This window comes from Gossypium arboreum, chromosome 4 (genome assembly GCF_025698485.1).
Source record: "Gossypium arboreum isolate Shixiya-1 chromosome 4, ASM2569848v2, whole genome shotgun sequence".
In the NCBI taxonomy this organism is placed as follows: domain Eukaryota; kingdom Viridiplantae; phylum Streptophyta; class Magnoliopsida; order Malvales; family Malvaceae; genus Gossypium; species Gossypium arboreum.
The window spans coordinates 121,723,045-121,741,164 of NC_069073.1; the positions used below are offsets into that span (position 1 = coordinate 121,723,045).

At 34.0% G+C, this 18,120-nt stretch overlaps 2 protein-coding genes across 3 annotated transcripts; both read left to right on the forward strand.

The window, feature by feature from the left end:
- Positions 1–535: 535 nt before the first annotated feature.
- Positions 536–10,826, forward strand: LOC108459161 (uncharacterized). The gene is made up of 7 exons (XM_017758519.2): positions 536–598; positions 696–1,442; positions 1,539–1,999; positions 2,114–2,425; positions 10,236–10,266; positions 10,387–10,526; positions 10,638–10,826. Exons 2-7 carry the CDS (start codon positions 752–754, stop codon positions 10,824–10,826), a joined length of 1,824 nt encoding a protein of 607 aa, XP_017614008.2. The 5' UTR covers positions 536–598; positions 696–751.
- A 2,314-nt stretch (positions 10,827–13,140) lies between these two features.
- LOC108459162 (ankyrin repeat-containing protein ITN1-like) lies at positions 13,141–15,669 on the forward strand. 2 transcript variants are annotated; one of them, XM_053026662.1, is made up of 4 exons: positions 13,141–13,389; positions 13,593–14,363; positions 14,458–14,918; positions 15,032–15,669. In XM_053026662.1, exons 2-4 carry the CDS (start codon positions 13,610–13,612, stop codon positions 15,647–15,649), a joined length of 1,833 nt encoding a protein of 610 aa, XP_052882622.1. In that variant the 5' UTR covers positions 13,141–13,389; positions 13,593–13,609; the 3' UTR covers positions 15,650–15,669. The 2 variants fall into 2 exon arrangements, with proteins under 2 accessions (XP_052882622.1, XP_017614009.1); XM_017758520.2 differs by having other exon boundaries at positions 13,376–13,502.
- Positions 15,670–18,120: the final 2,451 nt, after the last annotated feature.

An 18,120-nucleotide genomic window follows, 5' to 3' on the forward strand; every position in this document is an offset into this window, starting at 1 on the left:
CTTTGGAATTCTGAATCTTTTTTTATCAAAAATAAATTATTGAGATATTAATATAATTTTATATTAAACCCAGTTCATGTCTAATGTCCTTGGTGATTGCTTTCAACACAGGTGGTTATGTGATTTTAAAACCTTCTCATAGACTTGCATATTGTTTCATCTGCCCTGCCTTTTTTGCTCAATTCTTCTCCTTCTTTGCCAAGTATTTTCTTTACAGTTTCCTTAAACCCAAATTTCACCGTAAAAAACTCCTCCTTTATTGACCTGACCTCTAACCAGAGACTGTCGTTTTGTTTAAAGTAAAATTATAAAGTTAATAAAGCACAAAGCAAGAATAGTACTTAGGGCAGCATTGCCTTGACCACGAAGAGCTGTACACCCCATTTTCTTCCCTTCTTTTTCTTCAATTCTTCTCCTTCTTTGCTAAGTGTTTTCTTTACAGTTTCCTTAAACACAAATTTCACCATAAAACCTCCTACTTTATTGACCTGACCTCTAACCCTTATATATTACTATTACTAAAGTGTTCAAGTATGAAATTATATATATATAGTTGTAGGTGACTTGAACGGAGGATATGCAAGCAAGAAACAAATAGGTATGGCATTTGGTAAATTTCTTAATTTGCAGTTTTTTTTTTCTTGAGCTTGGGATGTTTCAAGATAATTAATTAAATTTTGTTTGGTGTTATCCAGGTAGAAATAGATCAACAAAAATGGGACCTCAGGAGCCTGAATAGAACATCAGCCACATGGATGCTTCGCTCTATAAGGCAGCAGCAGAAGGCAACATTGAAGTATTCAATAATAAGCAGGGACTTCAACTTGAGTCGCTGAAGACCCCAAACCATGACAACGTCCTCCATGTTAACTTGGCAACCCCGGAGACTGCCGCCTGGCTTTTAAACAGATTTCACTCATCCGATCCGGTTATGAGTTTTTTCATTACTATGATAAAAAGAGAAAAAAGATCAGATTTCATCGAACAAATTCTCAGCAAGTGTCCGTCACTGCTACTCCAAACGAATGCTAAAGGTCAAACTCCTTTACACGTTGCAGCAAGGAATGGACATTCTGCTATTGTGAAACTTCTAATCAAGTTTTGCGCAAAAGCTAGAGATGGAGATTTAGAGAAGCTGGGAATGGATCAAGTAAATGCAGTCAGGGAGATGCTGAGGATTACGGATCAGGAATCCAACATGGCTTTACACGAAGCAGCACGTTGTGGCAATGTTGAAGTGGCGAAAGCATTGTTGGAGTTTGAAGACCCTGATTTTCCGTATTCTGCCAACAAAAAACAGGAGACTCCACTTTACATAGCAGCTAGGAGGAGAGGATCTGCGCGCTTGTTGACTCTATTATTAGATAAATTCAAATCAACAGCTCATGGCGGCCCCCACGGTAGAACAGCTTTGCATGCAGCAGCTATGGCTGGTGATGCAGGTATGTTGTTGAGTTGGTTCCATTTTTTTTTTTTTTTAATTTTGAAATAAATAGAGAACAGGTCTATTGACATTTTTTTTTTTTGCTTGGATTTAGAGGCAATAAAGGTAATATTGAATAAGAAGGGGAATTTGACAAAGGAAAGAGATGAAGATGGACACACCCCTCTCCATTATGCTGCACACTTTGGTTATAGATTCTCAGTTGTGAAAGAACTGTTAAAAAGGGATGTATCAGCTGCCTATATTGGTGACAAAAAGAGGGGGATGACACCCCTTCTATTGGCAGCCAGGCAAGGTTATCTTGAAACAGTTTCAAAGATTCTCTCTTTATGTCCAGATTGTTGTGAAAAAGTGGACAACAAAGGTTTGAATTTACTTCATTATCTGGCTTTTAGAGGCTCTTCCTCTCCATTTGGGAATTCTGTTTTCAAGAGTGGTCATATTGAGATTGTATACGGATCAGTCAAAAATCTAATGGAGTTGGAAGGTGCCTTTGGAATGACACCTCAAGATGTTGATAATGCAGTTCGATCTCAGAAACATCATCATAAACAGGTAGGTGTGTACATATTACATTTCTATAGCTATGGTTTTATTAATATTTAAAATTTTGAATTAACATATTTAATAAACCTACAATACAATCGGCTAATGTGGGTGGCATGGCAGAAGCAAATCAAAGAATTGTTGGAAGAAATTGAGAATGATCAAGTGGCGGAGGAACCAGTTCATCACTTTACCGTACGAAATAATTCTATAGAAAGTTTGGAGAAGACAGGAAATGCTCATTTAATAGTTGCAGCACTTATAGCCACCGTCGCATTTGCAGCGGCAATAACTGTTCCTGGTGGTTTGGAGAGTGAAAAAGAGTCAAATCGAGGCACCCCCATTTTGATTCAAGAGGCAGCCTTTAAAGCATTTGTTGTAACAAATGCAATGGCCTTTATTTTCTCTGTTTCTGCCCTCACCACCCACTTTGGGGTTCTGGATCATCTTTTTACACGATTTATTTTTTGGCGTGAAGCAATTTTATATCGAACTTGGTCTGTTTTTACGCTCCTTAGCTATGCAACGCTTGCGATGGTGATTGCTTTCAGCACGGGTAGTTATGTGGTCTTAAAACCTTCCCACGAACTTGCCATTGTTTCCTATCTCATATGCCCTGCCTTTTTACTTTGTATGTGGGCAGCTTTGCTGATAATTTTGAGTCCTTCAATACATATTTAAAATATAAATATGATAATATTACTTTATGGTTTATTACAATGTTGTTTCAATTATTATAAATTCAAAAATATTTTATTTCCTTTTAATAGTTTTTCAAATATTAAATATATAATGCAAAAAAATTATTTTGTTTCTCATGAAAAATAGATATCAATCATGCTTTTCAAGTTTTCGTTATTGAAAACAAAATTTTATTTCTAGTTATCAAACTTGATTTTAAATTTTCAAAATATAGAAAATAAAAATATTTTCAGAAACCTAATGAAGCTCAACGTTCTTTTTTTTGGGTTAATATACCATTTGGTATTTAAGTCAGTTTCAATGTTCAATTTGATATCTAAACTAAATGGTTTTATGAGGCCGAATGAATATTTGGCAGGTCTACTCTAATAAACAAACATAGGTATTCTAATTGAGACAAAAGAAAAAGAAGCTCAAGTATTAAATTGAATTTTTTAAAGTTAAACTCGGATACTTAACTATGACAAAAAAAACTCAAGTATCAAAGTGAAAAAAATTAAATTTAAAATTAAACATTCAAACCAAATTCATATCTGAAATTTAAAAAAAATCTTTTAATACTAAATTAAATTTTGAAGTGAAATTCAAGTATCAAATAATATATTAACTCTTTTTTTCTGTTAAATCCTCACCTTGAATAAAGCTAAGGTTATTTTTTTACATTTACAACTTAAAATTTTCATATAAATAGATTCTGTATTTATAAAAATCTATTTTTATTAAAGATTAAATAAGATTTAATTGGTGTGTTGTTTTAAAGTTCACAAAATTTTATTTAAAATAATTACATAAAAATAAAAAAATTCAAAATTTCACACCAACAATATAAAGTTAAAAAATCACACATAAAAATAGCATTGGTAAGATTCTGCTTTACTAAATTGTTTAAGTAAGGAATTATAAATGTCGTGGTGCTTTCTTTGGATGGGCAATGCGTTTATTTACGATTAATTTAAAGATAACAATGTAACACCTCAAATCCGGTCTAGATGTTATGATTGAATATGGAGGACTTACATTAGTTTGTTTTGAAACTCTTGATTTAATCAAACTTAGTTGTGCGTTTCAAAAGCAGAAAACTTGGCTAAACTCTCACAAACGTTCAGAAAAGCCTAAGTTCGAAACACTTATTTCAAACTTAGAAATTTAGTTCAATTTCATTTGTTCCAAAAGTACCAATTTTGGATAAATTATTTCCGTTTAATGCCAACATTTGTTATAAACTACTTATTTATTTATAGAAAAATATTTAAGAGTAACTTAATTTGCAGCGGAAATTTTTTTAGAATTTTAGCTTTGAAAACCCTAATCCAATTTGTTAACCCATGTGACTTTGAAGTTTTATGATCGAAAATATCAAAAAAAATCAACGAACGAAATGAAAACCAAAACACAACCAAAAAATAGATTACAATCCCAAAAATAACTAAAACATAAACCAACATATTCCATTTAACCGGTAACCAATCCAAGCTCCCACACGTCCTCCGGTTCTAAGTTTGAAGTTTACCTAAAATGTATTAAACAAACAAGTGAGCTAGAAGCTTAGTCTATGACCTGACCCACAAATAGAGTTTTCTTATAGGTTTTGCATAAACAATAATCACATCGAAATTTCATATCGTATTACATATTAAAGCATGTCATGTAATGTATCAGAAATTATCACATATCATATTTGAATGTCATAATTTCAAAAACATATATCAGAAAAAAAATTTATAATTTCAAACACATTCTCTTATACAAAATCATATGTGTATTCAGATTCAGATACAAATACAGACACAAATCCTACCCCCATCCGCAACAGACCAACTTCGACCAGCCAATCACACCAAATAGGACTACAAAAGTTCATTCATCCAATCACACCAATATGTGGCGGTGTGCCACTCATAAATATTAGCTGAACTTCTATATAGAAATTTGCGGTCTAGCCGCCATTTATTTGTAGTAAAAACTGCCATATAACATTTCCTCTATCATGTCATAACCCACCCCAATGCATATGCAAAATCAAGTTAACATACATACATGTCACATAGATTGTATGGCATGGATACATAAATAGATAATATACAAAGCATAACACAACACATAACTTATACAAGTCATAACATATTGAGATTATGCTGCACACAAAGGTTACAATTTTGTCGTGGAAGAACTGTTAAAAAGGGATGTATCAGCAGCCTATATAAGTGATAAAAAGAGGGGGGTGATGTTGTTCCAATAGGGTCGGAAGTGTGTAAATTATTGTACTAAAAAATCACACAAAGTTCAATTCCAGGGAAGAGAGGTGGATCACATGGATCTCTTAAATACCAAGTCTTTCCTTAGTCAGAATATTCCTTCTATAGTAATTTAATAGCACAATTAAATACTACTATTATACCCTCAAATATTGAAAGAAAAATAGGACAAGAAAAACACAAGAGTTTTAACGAGGTTCGGTAAATTATACCTACGTCCTCTGGCACTAACACCAGATGATAACTTTATTATCTCCAAAATATTACAAACAAATAGAATTCCTTAAGAATTCTCAAATGGGAGAAGAGAGAAAACTAAGAGAGAAAGATTGGTTGGGATGATTGAAATGAGAAATGAGAAGGCCTATTTATAGTTGAGGTTCAAGAACCAAACAATAAATAGCTCATTATCTCAATGATAAAAAAAAATTATCCCATGCCACTTTTTCAAAGTCAACTTTAGGGTGCTAAACTTGCACCACTTTGTATTGTTTGCCATTAATGTTGTCTCCCATTAATGTTAACAATATCCACCTTGAAGATTTGATTAGGATAATCATATCTTCACACACTTCTTTCAACTCCCCAAATTCGATAAAGCTATCTTTTGTAGTGCCTACAAATGCGCTCTTGAGTGCCATACACCTGAAGGTGCTCAAATTCTCAGGATGTTAATCAAGTTCAAACAATGATTAAACTTGATTGTTGTTACCACCTTGGTCATCATATCTGCGGGATTATCTGCTGTCGGAATCTTCTGAAGTAGAATTTTTCCTTTTTCAAAGTCTTCCCGCACAAAGTGATATCTTATATCGACATGCTTGGTTCTTGAATGATAGACTTGATTTTTCACTAAATGAATACTGCTCTGACTGTCACAATATAGACTAATGTGACTTTGAACAACTCCCAAGTCTTTAAACAATCCATTAAGCCAAATAGCCTCCTTAACAGCTTCTGTAACTACCATATATTCTACCTCTGTAGTAGACACAGCTACTGTAGACTGTAAAGTAGACTTCTAACTCACTGGGGCTTTAGCAAGAGTAAACAGATACCCCGTAGTTGAACGACGTTTATCTAAATCACCAGCAATGTCGGAATCAACATATCCAACTACAAACTGACCAAGTGCTTCATCCTTCTCAAAAACTAAACCAATGTCTACGGTTTTTCGAAGATACCGTAAAATCCATTTCACAGCTTGCCAATGTCCTTTTCCAAGATCATGCATATACCTGCTCACAACTCCAACAGCTTGTGAAATGTCGGTCACAGTACACACCATCACATACATCAAACTCCCAACCGCATTAGCATATGGGACTTTTGCCATATATTCTCTTTCTTCTTCAGTTTTCGGAGATAATTGAGCACTAAGTTTCAAATGAGAAGCAAGTGGGGTACTTACATGTTTTGTGTTTTCATTTACACCAAAACATTGTAATACCTTTTCGAGATATTGCTTCTGATTCAAACAAAGCTTGCCTCTCTGTCTATCTTTACTTATCTCCATGCCGAGAATCTTCTTAGCCTCACCTAGATCTTTCATCTCGAACTCTTGATTCAACTGAGCCTTCAGCTTGTCTATCTCCTTTTGGCTCTTGAGCGATTAACATGTCATCAACATATAAGAGTAGATAAATGAAAGATCCGTCATGCAACTTCGCAAATACACACAATTGTCATATTTGCTTCTTGTGTATACGCCTTCTCATAAAGCTATCAAATCGCTTGTACCATCGCCTCGGGATTGCTTCAATCCATATAGTGATTTGTTCACTTACAAACCCAATTTCTACCACCAACATCTGTATCCTTGGTGAGTCATATAGATCTCCTCTTCTAACTCACCATGCAAGAAAGCCGTCTTAACATCAAGTTGAGCTAGCTCCAAATTCAACTGTGCTACCAAGGCCAACAAAATTCTAATGGAGGAATGCTTCACAACAGGGGAAAATACATCATTGTAGTCAATTCCCTCCTTCTGAGCGTAGCCTTTAGCTATCAATCTTGCCTTGTAGCGAACATCTTTCTTGCTAGGAGATCCATCTTTCTTTGCGAATACCCACTTGTATCCAATTGCTCTTTTACCTTTTGGTAATTGTGCCAACTCCCAAGTATTGTTCTTCCGGATAGACTGCATTTCTTCATCCATGGTGTTTTTCCATTTGTCACTTTCAAAACTTTGGATTGCTTCTTGATAAGTGACAGGAATATTATCATCAACAACGGGAAGGGCGTAGGCCACCATATCAGTAAATCGAGCAGGTTGACGAATTTCTCTCCGTGGCCTTGCAACTGCAACTGGTTCTGGTGTACTTAACGATTCTTGGGTTAGAACCTCTTCAACCTCTAATTCCTCCATTGTGGCTGGAGAATTAGACTTATTAACTGGGCAAATCCCCATCTGCTCAAACTCCACCTGTTTTGGAGTACACTCCACCTGCTATGGAGTATCGTTCGTCTGAATATCTTTATCTGCTACCTTTTTCAATGTGGCAGATTCATCAAATGTATCATCTCTGCTACAGATCATTTTCTTTATGTCTAAGCACCAAAGACAAAATCCCTTCACTCCAAAAATGATTCCCATAAAGAGATCTTTCTTTGCCCTTGGATCTAACTTTGACTCCTTCACATGGTAATATACAGTGGATCCAAACACATGTAAGGAATCATAATCTATAGCCGATTTTCCAGACCATACCTCCATAGGAGTTTTTCTTTCTAATGCAGATGATGGCAAACGATTAACAAGATGGCCAGCGTATGTCACAGCCTCAGCCCAAAATTACTTGCCCAACCCAGCATTGGACAACATACATCGAACTTTCTCCAGCAATGTTCGATTCATACGCTCTGCCACTCCATTCTGCTGTGGTGTATCCCTAACTGTGAAGTGTCGAACAATACCATACTCTTGGCACACATCGAATAACGGATCACTTTTATATTCCCCTCTATTGTCCGTCCTAAGCCGCTTGATTTTCTTGCCAGTCTGGTTTTCGATCATAGTTTTCCATTTAAGAAAAACTCTAAACACTTCATCCTTAGTTCTCATGGTATAGACCCAAACTCTTCTGGAAAAGTCATCAACAAAAGTAACAAAGTAGTGTTTTCCTCTCAACGAAGGTGTTTTGGAAGGCCACCACACATCTGAGTGAACATATTCTAAAATACCTTTTGTATTATGGATAGCAGTGCCGAATTTCACTCTCTTTTGCTTTCTCAGAACACAATGCTCGCAAAATTTTAATTTGCAAGCCTTTGCACCTTTCAACAATGCTTGCTTTGCCAGAATTTGCAAGGATTTTTCATTGGCATGTCCCAACTTCATATGCCACAACCGCATTGAGTCCAATTCTTTGTTCTGGAAGCTGCAATGATCGCTCCAATAATCGTACTACCTTGGTAATAATACAAGTTATTTTTCCCGATGCCCTTCAATATCACAAGTGCGCCAGATGTCACTTTCAAAACTCCATCTCTCATAGTAATAACCGAACCATTGGATTCCAAGGCTCCCAATGAGATGAGATTTTCTTCAAAGCGGGCACGCATCAACATCGGTCGAACTCGGTTGATCTATCTTGATTCTTTAATTGGATTGAACCTATCCCAACAGTTTTACAGGCATTGTCATTGCCTATATAAACAACTCCTCCATTTAGTTCTACTAAATTAGAGAACCACTCCCGATTAGGGGACATATGATAGGTACAACCCGAATCCAATATCCACTCATCTGAATGGAACGACAATGATGATACAACCAGTGATAGTTCAGAGTTACTGGTATCATGCTTTGCAACACAAGCATCTATAGCAGCTTTTCCCTTATTCTTCACTTTGGACAATTTTTCTTCCAAATGGCCTTTCTCATGACAAAAGGCACATTCATCTTTCCGAGTCCGGACTTTGACTTTGATCTCCCTTCGAGTTTTCTTCCGAGTGTATGAACGACCTCGGACTACTAAAGCTTCTGTATCTCTGATTGAGTTTTTATGTTGTCCTTCTTTCTCTGCTCATAATCGTATAAGGCCGCATGAGACTTCGCCGAGATATATCACTCCCGCCATGAAGTAGAGTAGTTTCTAAGAACTCAAACTCCTCAGGAAGTGACCCCAACAGCATCAAAGCCAAATCTTCATCTTTGAATGTCTCATCCATATTTAGCAAATCAGTGACTAACTGATTAAATTTGGTGATATGATCATTCATTGTGGTACTTGGGACGTAAGTGAAGCGAAATAGTCTTTTCTTCAAGTGGAGCTTATTTTGACTGTTTTTCTTCAAAAAAAAATTCTTCAAGTGCCACCCACAACTTATTTGCAAAAGTCTCCTTTGAAAAAGCATACCTCTGCTCTCGAAAAAGGCATGATTGAATTGTGCCACATGCCAACCGATTGATTGCCTTCCAATCTTTCTCCTGTACATCATCTGGTTTCTCTTCATCAATGGCAATGTCTAGACCCTGCTGAAAAAGGGCATCTAGAACCTCACTTTGCCACATACCAAAATGGCCTGTGCCATCAAAGATCTCAACGGCCAATCTTGCATTTGCAATTGTCGGTCTTGTCCACATGGACTATATTGAAGCTCCTAAACCGATCGTTTTCTCCATAATCTTTCAATATACCTAAGGAAATCTTTTTTGATGTGGAAGATCAGTTTAAACTGCAACCACAGAGCATACTACGATTAACCTTCGGCTCTGATACCACTTGTTGTTCCAATAGGGTCGGAAGCGTATAAATTATTGTACTAAAAAATCACACAAAGTTTAATTCCCAGGGAAGAGAGGTGGATCACATGGATCTCTTAAATACCAAGTCTTTCCTTAGTCAGAATATTCCTTCTATAGTAATTTAATAGTACAATTAAATACTACTATTATACCCTCAAATATTGAAAGAAAAATAGGATAAGAAAAAACACAAGAGTTTTAACGAGGTTCGGTAAATTATACCTACGTCCTCTGGCACTAACACCAGATGATAACTTTATTATCTCCAAAATATTACAAACAAATAGAATTTCTTAAGAATTCTCAAATGGGAGAAGAGAGAAAACTAAGAGAGAAAGATTGGTTGGGATGATTGAAATGAGAAATGAGAAGGCCTATTTATAGTTGAGGTTCAAGGACCAAACAATAAATAGCTCATTATCTTAATGACCAAAAAAAAATTATCCCATGCTACTTTTTCAAAGTCAACTTTAGGGTGCTAAACTTGCACCGCTTTGTATTGTTTGCCATTAATGTTGTCTTCCATTAATGTTAACAGATGACACCCCTTATTATGGCAGCCAAGCAAGGTTATCTTTTAACAATTTCAAAGATTCTCTCTTAATGTCCAGATTGTTGTGAAAAAGTCGACAACAAAGGTTTGAATTTACTTCATTATCTGGCTTTCTAAGGCTCTTCCTCTCCATTAGAGTGTCATCTTTTCAAGCTTGGTGGTATCGGGATTGCATATGGATCGGTCAGAAATTTAATGGAGTTGGAAGGTGCCTTTGGAATGACACCTCAAGAAATTTATAATGCACTTCAATATGAGAAACATCATCATAAACAGGTGAGTGTATATATTGCATTTCTATGGCTATGGTTTGATTAATATTTATGTTTTGAATTAACATATTTAATAATTCTACAATACAATCGGCTAATGTGGATGGCATGACAGAAGCAAATCAAAGAATTGTTGGAAGAAATTGAAAATGATCAAATGGCGGAGGAACTAGTTCATTGTTTTCCCTTACAAAATGTTTCTACAGAAAGCTTGAAGAAGAAAAGAAATGCTCATTTAGTAGTCGCAGCACTTCTAGCTACCATCGCATTCGCAGCAGTAATAACTGTTCCTGGTGGTTTGTAGAGTAACAAAGGGTCAGAGCAAGGCACTGTTTTTTTTATTCATGAGGCAGCCTTTAAAGCATTTGTTGTAACAAATGCATTGGCCTTTCTTTTCTCTGTTTTTGCCCTCAACATCCACTTTGGGGTTATGGATAATATATTATTAAGATTTAGTTTTTGGCATTGAACAGTTTTATTTCGAACTCGATCTATTTCTGGGATCCTTGGCTATGCAACAATTGCCATGGTGATTGCCTTCAGCACATGCATTTCACAGACTTGCCATTTTTTCATATCTCATCGGGCCTTCCTTTCTATTCTTAACGGGGCTAAATTTGAATGTATAAATAAAATATAAATGCGATAATATAATTTATCATTGATTACAAAATTCTTCTAATTTCTAGTACGAATGTTACCTCTTTGAATAAGATTACTTTAATTTTTGGTTATAATTAAAAATTAGTTTTACAAATCATTGAAAAATATGAGAATTTTAAGTTTAAGAAAAACACAAGGTTTTATTTAAAAGTGGGAAGTGGTCTTCAACTTTTTTAGTTAGGTGTGATCACACACATTTAAAATCATCTTTTAAAAAAAAATTCGATAAAATTGAGTCTACGATATAAATCTAAAGAAAAATGTTTAGGTTAGAGAATTCGTTACACGGAAGGAAGATTTTAGCACCCTTGTGACACCTAAAATTGACACCTTATTAAATATGTGTTGTCTACCGTCGTAAATTAAAACTCATATCTTAGTTTTTGATTATGATGCAATTTTCTGATAAATTAAAATAAATATTAAATGAGTGAATCAATTTTTTAATAGCAAAACAAAGATAATGATCAAGATGTAGCATTTTCAAAATTCAGGGGTCTTTTTTGAGATTTTCCATTTATTTTTCATCATGTTTAAAAGAGAAAAGTTATAAATTTTGAAGTCAGTAGCCCAATATTTATTAAACATTTGCCCCCAAATCAAATATTAGCTTAAAGTTAAGAAACGTTCGACTTTTAAAATTGTGAAATTTCATTTAATAGAAAGCAATAACATTTCAAAAACAAATAAATATTAACAAAAATCGGATCCGAGGTCAACAAAAAAAAATTTGATATTATCATGTAAGTTGCTATGTTCAAAAGTTTGATATTTTAGTCAATATTTTTGTTAAAAAAAATCAATTTGATTCCTTCTAAAAGGTTTATGGCTAAATTCGACTCTTTTTTGAAAAGATTGAGGATCAAATTTAACTCAAAAAAAGAATAAAAGCTAAATTGATAATATATATAAACACGAATGGCTAAATTTATCATTATGCCTAATCAAAATTAAGTACTCAATTTAAGTTATAAAATTAATCTATTTGGTATATTTCTTAAAATACAGAATATTATTAGATTGTTTAATAAATGTAATTCTTAAAATTTTAAAAGTAAAGTATTTTAAAATATAATGTTAAAAGAAATAAAATGAAAAGAATTTGAAAAGAAAATCTATCAATAGTCTATTATTTACTTATCATTTTCATATTTTTGGTTGAAAAATTCTATATTTCTTCTTTTATAATGGATTATCAAACATACTTAAAATTTAAATCACCGAGAATATTAGTTTGTAAATGATTTAAATTTCTTTTCCAAATGGATTATCAAACAAGACCAAAATGGTTTGACTTTTTGTTCACAACTTGACTTTGATTGGTCACTCATTATCAATGGCTCTTGTTTCTCCAAATTTTCATTTTTCTTAAAATTAAGAATTGAGAAAAATTAATACAAGTATCAAAATACTTAATTTGATGCCGGTCTTCCTCTACGAGGTAAAAACAAAAACAAAACCAAAACATTCATTAACCCATATAGGGAAAAGCTGAAATTTATTTTGTTGAGAAGGTCGAAATTAAGTTATATACTTGAAAGTTAATCCTATTTTGGCAATCAAGATAATTTATCTCTCCTTAATAAATTTTAGATAACATAATAATTTTTACATAAATCTCTTTCTCTTTGTGATTCTATAGGTTATAGGTCATGTATTTAGATTATCTACATATGAAAGTTGTCCTTTGCATCCAAAACTAAATTTGTGATGCAACTTCGAATTAATTTAACATAGGAAAAGAAGAGGAGTGCGGCTTCCATGCAGCAACGACCAAAGCCAAAGAGAAGGCGTGCTGCCTAATTTCTTGCCTTTCTCATCCACACAATTTCTTGACTTTTCGTGTCTTTCTCATCCACACAATTATTTTGTATTTTAGTATCACATTTTGATTTTGTTTCCCTTGTAAATATTTAAAATATATAAATCTAATTATTGATAAATAAATTGATTGTATAAAAAAAGTGAATTTTAAATTATGTCATAATAGTTACAATATTAATGGTTTACGAAATTTAATAGAAATTAAAATTCGTTTATATAATTAAACAAATTAAAATTTATGTTCCATATTACAAATTAAATCAAAGTGAATACATGATTTTGATATTTTTTTTTCTTTGCATTTTCGAGAAAAAGTTTTTTCAAACTATGAGGAGAGTGATTTCCTTTGCCGACAAGTTGTTGAACATTCTAACAAAGAGGTAAGGCATTTGGTAAATTTCTGAATTTATAACAGTGTTAAAAGTATGAAATTAGATATAGTTGTCATTTGTAAGTGACTTGAATGGAGGATATGCAAGCAAGTAATTAACTGGTATGACATTTGGTAAATTTCTGATTTTGTAGTATTTTTTTTCTCTTGAGGTTCAAGCTAATTAATTCAATTTTGTTTGGTTTTATCCAGGAAGAAACAGATCAACAATGGAACCTGAGGAGCCTGAAGAGAACATCACTCAGATGGATGCTTGGCTGTATAAGGCAGCAGCAGAAGGCACCATTGAAGTATTCAATAAAAACCAGCAGCTTCAACTTGAGTTGCTAAAGACCCCAAACCATGACAACCTGCTCCATCTTAACTTGGCAACCCAGGAGAATGCTGCCTTCCTTTTTAACATATTTCTCTCAGTAATCAAATTCTTCCACTTACTATATGGATGCTTCTCTCCGCCTATGCGTGATTTAATTACTATTATAAGAGGAGAAAAAAGATCAGATTTTATCGAACAAATTCTCAGCAAGTGTCCGTCACTGCTACTCCAAACGAATGCCAAGGGTCAAACTCCTTTGCACGTTGCAGCAAGGTATGGACATTCTGCTATTGTGAAACTTCTAATCAAGTCTTGCGCAAATGCTAGAGATGGAGATTTAGAGCTGGGAATGGATCGAGTAAGTGCAGTGAGGGAGATGCTGAGGATTAGGGATCAGGAGTCCAACACGGCTTTACATGAAGCAGCACGGTGTGGCAATGTTGAAGTGGTGAAAGCACTGTTGGAGTTTGAAGACCCTGATTTTCCGTATTCTGTCAATAAAAAACAGGAGACTCCACTTTACGTAGCAGCTAGGAGAGGAGACGGGGTCATGCTGAGTATACTATTTGATAAATCGAAATCGACAGCTCATGGCGGCCCCCACGGTAGAACTGTTTTGCATGCAGCAGCTATGGCTACAGATGCAGGTATGTTGTTGAGCTAGTTCCATTTTTTTTTTAATTTTGAAATAAATAAAGAACAGGTGTATTGACATTTTTTTTTTTTTTTGCTTGGATTAAGAGGCAATAAGGGTAATATTAGAGAAGGGGAATCTAACGAAGGAAAGAGATGAAGATGGACGCACCCCTCTTCATTATGCTGCACACTTAGGTCGTAGATTCTCAGTTGTGGAAGAACTGTTAAAAAGGGATGTATCAGCTGCCTATGTAGGTGACAAAAAGAGGGGGATGACACCCCTTCTTATGGCAGCCAGACAAGGTTATGTTGGAACAGTTTCAAAGATTCTCTCTTTATGTCCAGATTGTTGTGAAAAAGTGGACAACATAGGTTTGAATTTACTTCATTATATGGCTTTTAGAGACTCTGTCTTCCCACTAGGGAGTTCTGTTTTCAAGCGTGGTGGTATTGAGATTGTATATGGATCAGTCAGAAATCTAATGGAGTTGGAAGGTGCCTTTGGAATCACACCTCAAGAAGTTTATAATTCACAGAATCATTTTAGGAAACAACATCCTAAACAGGTGTGTGTATATATATTGCATGTCCATGGATATGGTTTTATTAATAGTTAAGTTTTGAATTAACATATTTAATAAATCTACAATATAATCGTCTAATGTGGGTGGCATGGCAGAAGCAAATCAAAGAATTGTTGGCAGAAATTGAGAATGATCAAGTAGCAGAGGAACCAGTTCGTCACTTCCGCTTACGAAATGTTTCTACAGAAAGATTGGAAGCTATAAGAAATACTCATTTATTAGTGGCAGCACTTATAGCCTCCGTCGCCTTCGCAGCGGCCATAACTGTTCCTGGTGGTTTGAAGAGTGAAAAAAGTTCAGTGGAAGACACTCCCCTTTTGATTCTTGAGGCAGCCTTTAAAGCATTTTTTGTAACAAATGCATTGGCCTTTATTTTCTCTGTTTCTGCCCTCTTCATTCACTTTGGGGTTCTGGATAATCTATTATATCGATTTAAATTCTGGCGTGAAACAGTTTCATATAGAGCTCAATCTGTTTCTGGGCTCCTTGGCTATGCAACGGTTGCGATGGTGATTGCTTTCAGCACAGGCAGTTATGTAGTCTTAAAACTTTCCCACGGACTTGCCATTTTTTCATATCTCATCTGCCCTACCTTCTTTTTCGTTCTGCATTGGACTATTTTTGACTACTATATTGTGAGGATATTACTTATCATTGATTACAATATTCTTCCAATTCCTAGTGTCAATGTTGCCACTTTGAAGAAATATTAACAATCTCCATTTAATTGAAATCAGTATTTATTAGTTTATACACGCACAATTTAAAAAAAATACAATATATGTAAAGTAAGATTTATTAAATATCAAAGAATTATAAAGATGTTGTAGCTAATTCTCCGTTATAATCAAAATTAGTTTGATGAATCATTGAAAAATATGAGAATTTTATGTTTAAGGAAAACACAAGGTTTTATTTAAAATTGAAAAGTTGCCATCAATCTTTTTGGCTAGGTGAGATCAAACACTTATAAAATCACCTTTTAAAAGGAAAATTTCGAAAATTCTTTTTCTTAAAAGAAAATTTTGAGTCTATGATAGAAATTTGTTGAAATGTATACATTCGAGAGTTAATTATGCAAAAGGAAGGTTTTAACACTCACAACCCGCAAAATTGATATCTTATTAAATATTGTTGTCTATGTTAGGTGTGGGTCCCACTATGTGGGAAACCTATATTTTCTGCCACATATTTAGTGTCTTTGTCTTCTTGGATTTGTCAAAAAAAAGAGAGCCATTCATTTTGGCTTTTACGGGTGGTGTGGGCAGAAAGTGTGAGAGCCAAAAAAAAAATTCTCAAATTAAAACAGAGAGAAAGAGAGAAGAAAATTTCAGTTTTTAAGTTTGGTGCAGCAGTGATCAACTCTTCGATCGAAGGTTCATCCGTGGTTCGATTGAGCTGATTTTTGGACAGCAGCTAGGCGATAAGGTGTTCTTGACTTGTACGGTCAGATTTTTCATACGAGTCTTGTAGCGTCGAAAATACTCATTTTTCAGCAGCTGCGTTTTTGGTTATGTTCTCTCATTTTTCTCTCTTTTGCTAAAGATTACATATTGTTAGCCTTGTTGGAGTTGAATGCTTGTTGTAGGCTTGATATTGTGATCTTGTAGTTGAACATTTGATGATAGTGGAGCTCTTGATCGGACTCTAAAGTCCCGTGGTTTTTACCCTTGATTTAAAGGGGTTTTCCACGTAAAAATACCGGAGTCTCTATTTATTTTTGTTGTAGTTGCATTAGTTGATTTGTGGTTGATTAAGGTTCCTAGAGAACATATTTTGTGCTATTGCGCTTGCCATAATTTTTGACAGGAGTTGTAGGGAGAGAAAGAACACCGGTTGTGCTTTCGCTTTGTTTCGGTTGTTCGGTTTCTTCCCAACAGTCTACAATTCATAAATTAAAATTCATATCTCGGTGTTTAATTAAGATCAAAATTTTGAGTCTATTATTTATTTGTTGTTATTTATCCAAATGGATACAAGGCGGAATTGCTTTGGCTTTTTGCACACAACTTTACTTTGGCTCACTGATTATCAACGGCTCCGGGTTCTTTAGATTTTCAAAATTTTAAATTAAGAATTGCGAAAAATTAATACAAGTATCAAATGTTCGCCAAGTCAAATTTTTTTATCATTTTAAGAGTTAAAAAGTAATTTTATTATTACTAATTTAAAATTTTATAAATTATAAAGAACTAAAAGAAAAAAATTTCATTTTAAGAGTGTTAGGCCTGCCAACCCCTGGCTTCGCCCTAAACCCATATTAACACATTTATGTCTCTACTTGAGTTAATCCTATTCCGACAACCAAGATAAACTATCTCCCCTTATTAGATTTTAAATAACACAATAATTTTTACATAAATTAATTTTTCATCATGATTCCATGAACTACAAATTATACATTTAAATTACCGGCTAACGAAAATTGTTTTCTGCATACAAAACTAAATTTGTGATACAACTTTTAATTAATTTAACATAAAAAAATTAGTGAGCCAATATTTATTTATACCATTTGCTTATGCATGCACAACCATTAAAAACAACCATAATGCGTACTAATTTTATTGAAGCCAAATCTTTTTTTTTTTCCATACTCCCTTTTTGTGGTGGAAAAACGTAAGTACATGAACATGCTCATGTAGCCAAAAGCTTTCTCAATAGGGGCGAAGTCAAGAAAAAAAAAATTAGGAGCCGAGATTAAATTATATATATTTTTATAAATTTTAAAAGATTAAATCAAATTTTTATCATTTTTAAGGGGGTCAAAGTATAATTTTATCTTTATTAATTTAAAACTTTTAAAAATTTAAAAGACCAAAATAACAAAATTTCCATTTTAGGGGGCTGGGTCCTTTGCCAACCCCTCAAATTCGCCTCTACTTCTCAACCCAACTTTTGCTTGAAATGTTATTTAAAAGCAACTCCCTTATCAGCACAAGATTTCTGTAATATCATTGGAACTCGAAATGTTGATGTTGCCTCCCTCATGGAAATGTTATTTTGTTAAAAAAAAGTACTTGATTGGTTAACGGACCCCAAATTTGGATATCAATTAGGTTATAAAAAAATTTAGGTATTAAATAGGTATTAATTACCAAATTCGTTAAAGTGTCTATTTGTTGAAATAGCACAATCACATATTTAAAAAAATACAAAGTTGTGAAGTGTTTGTACTATAATA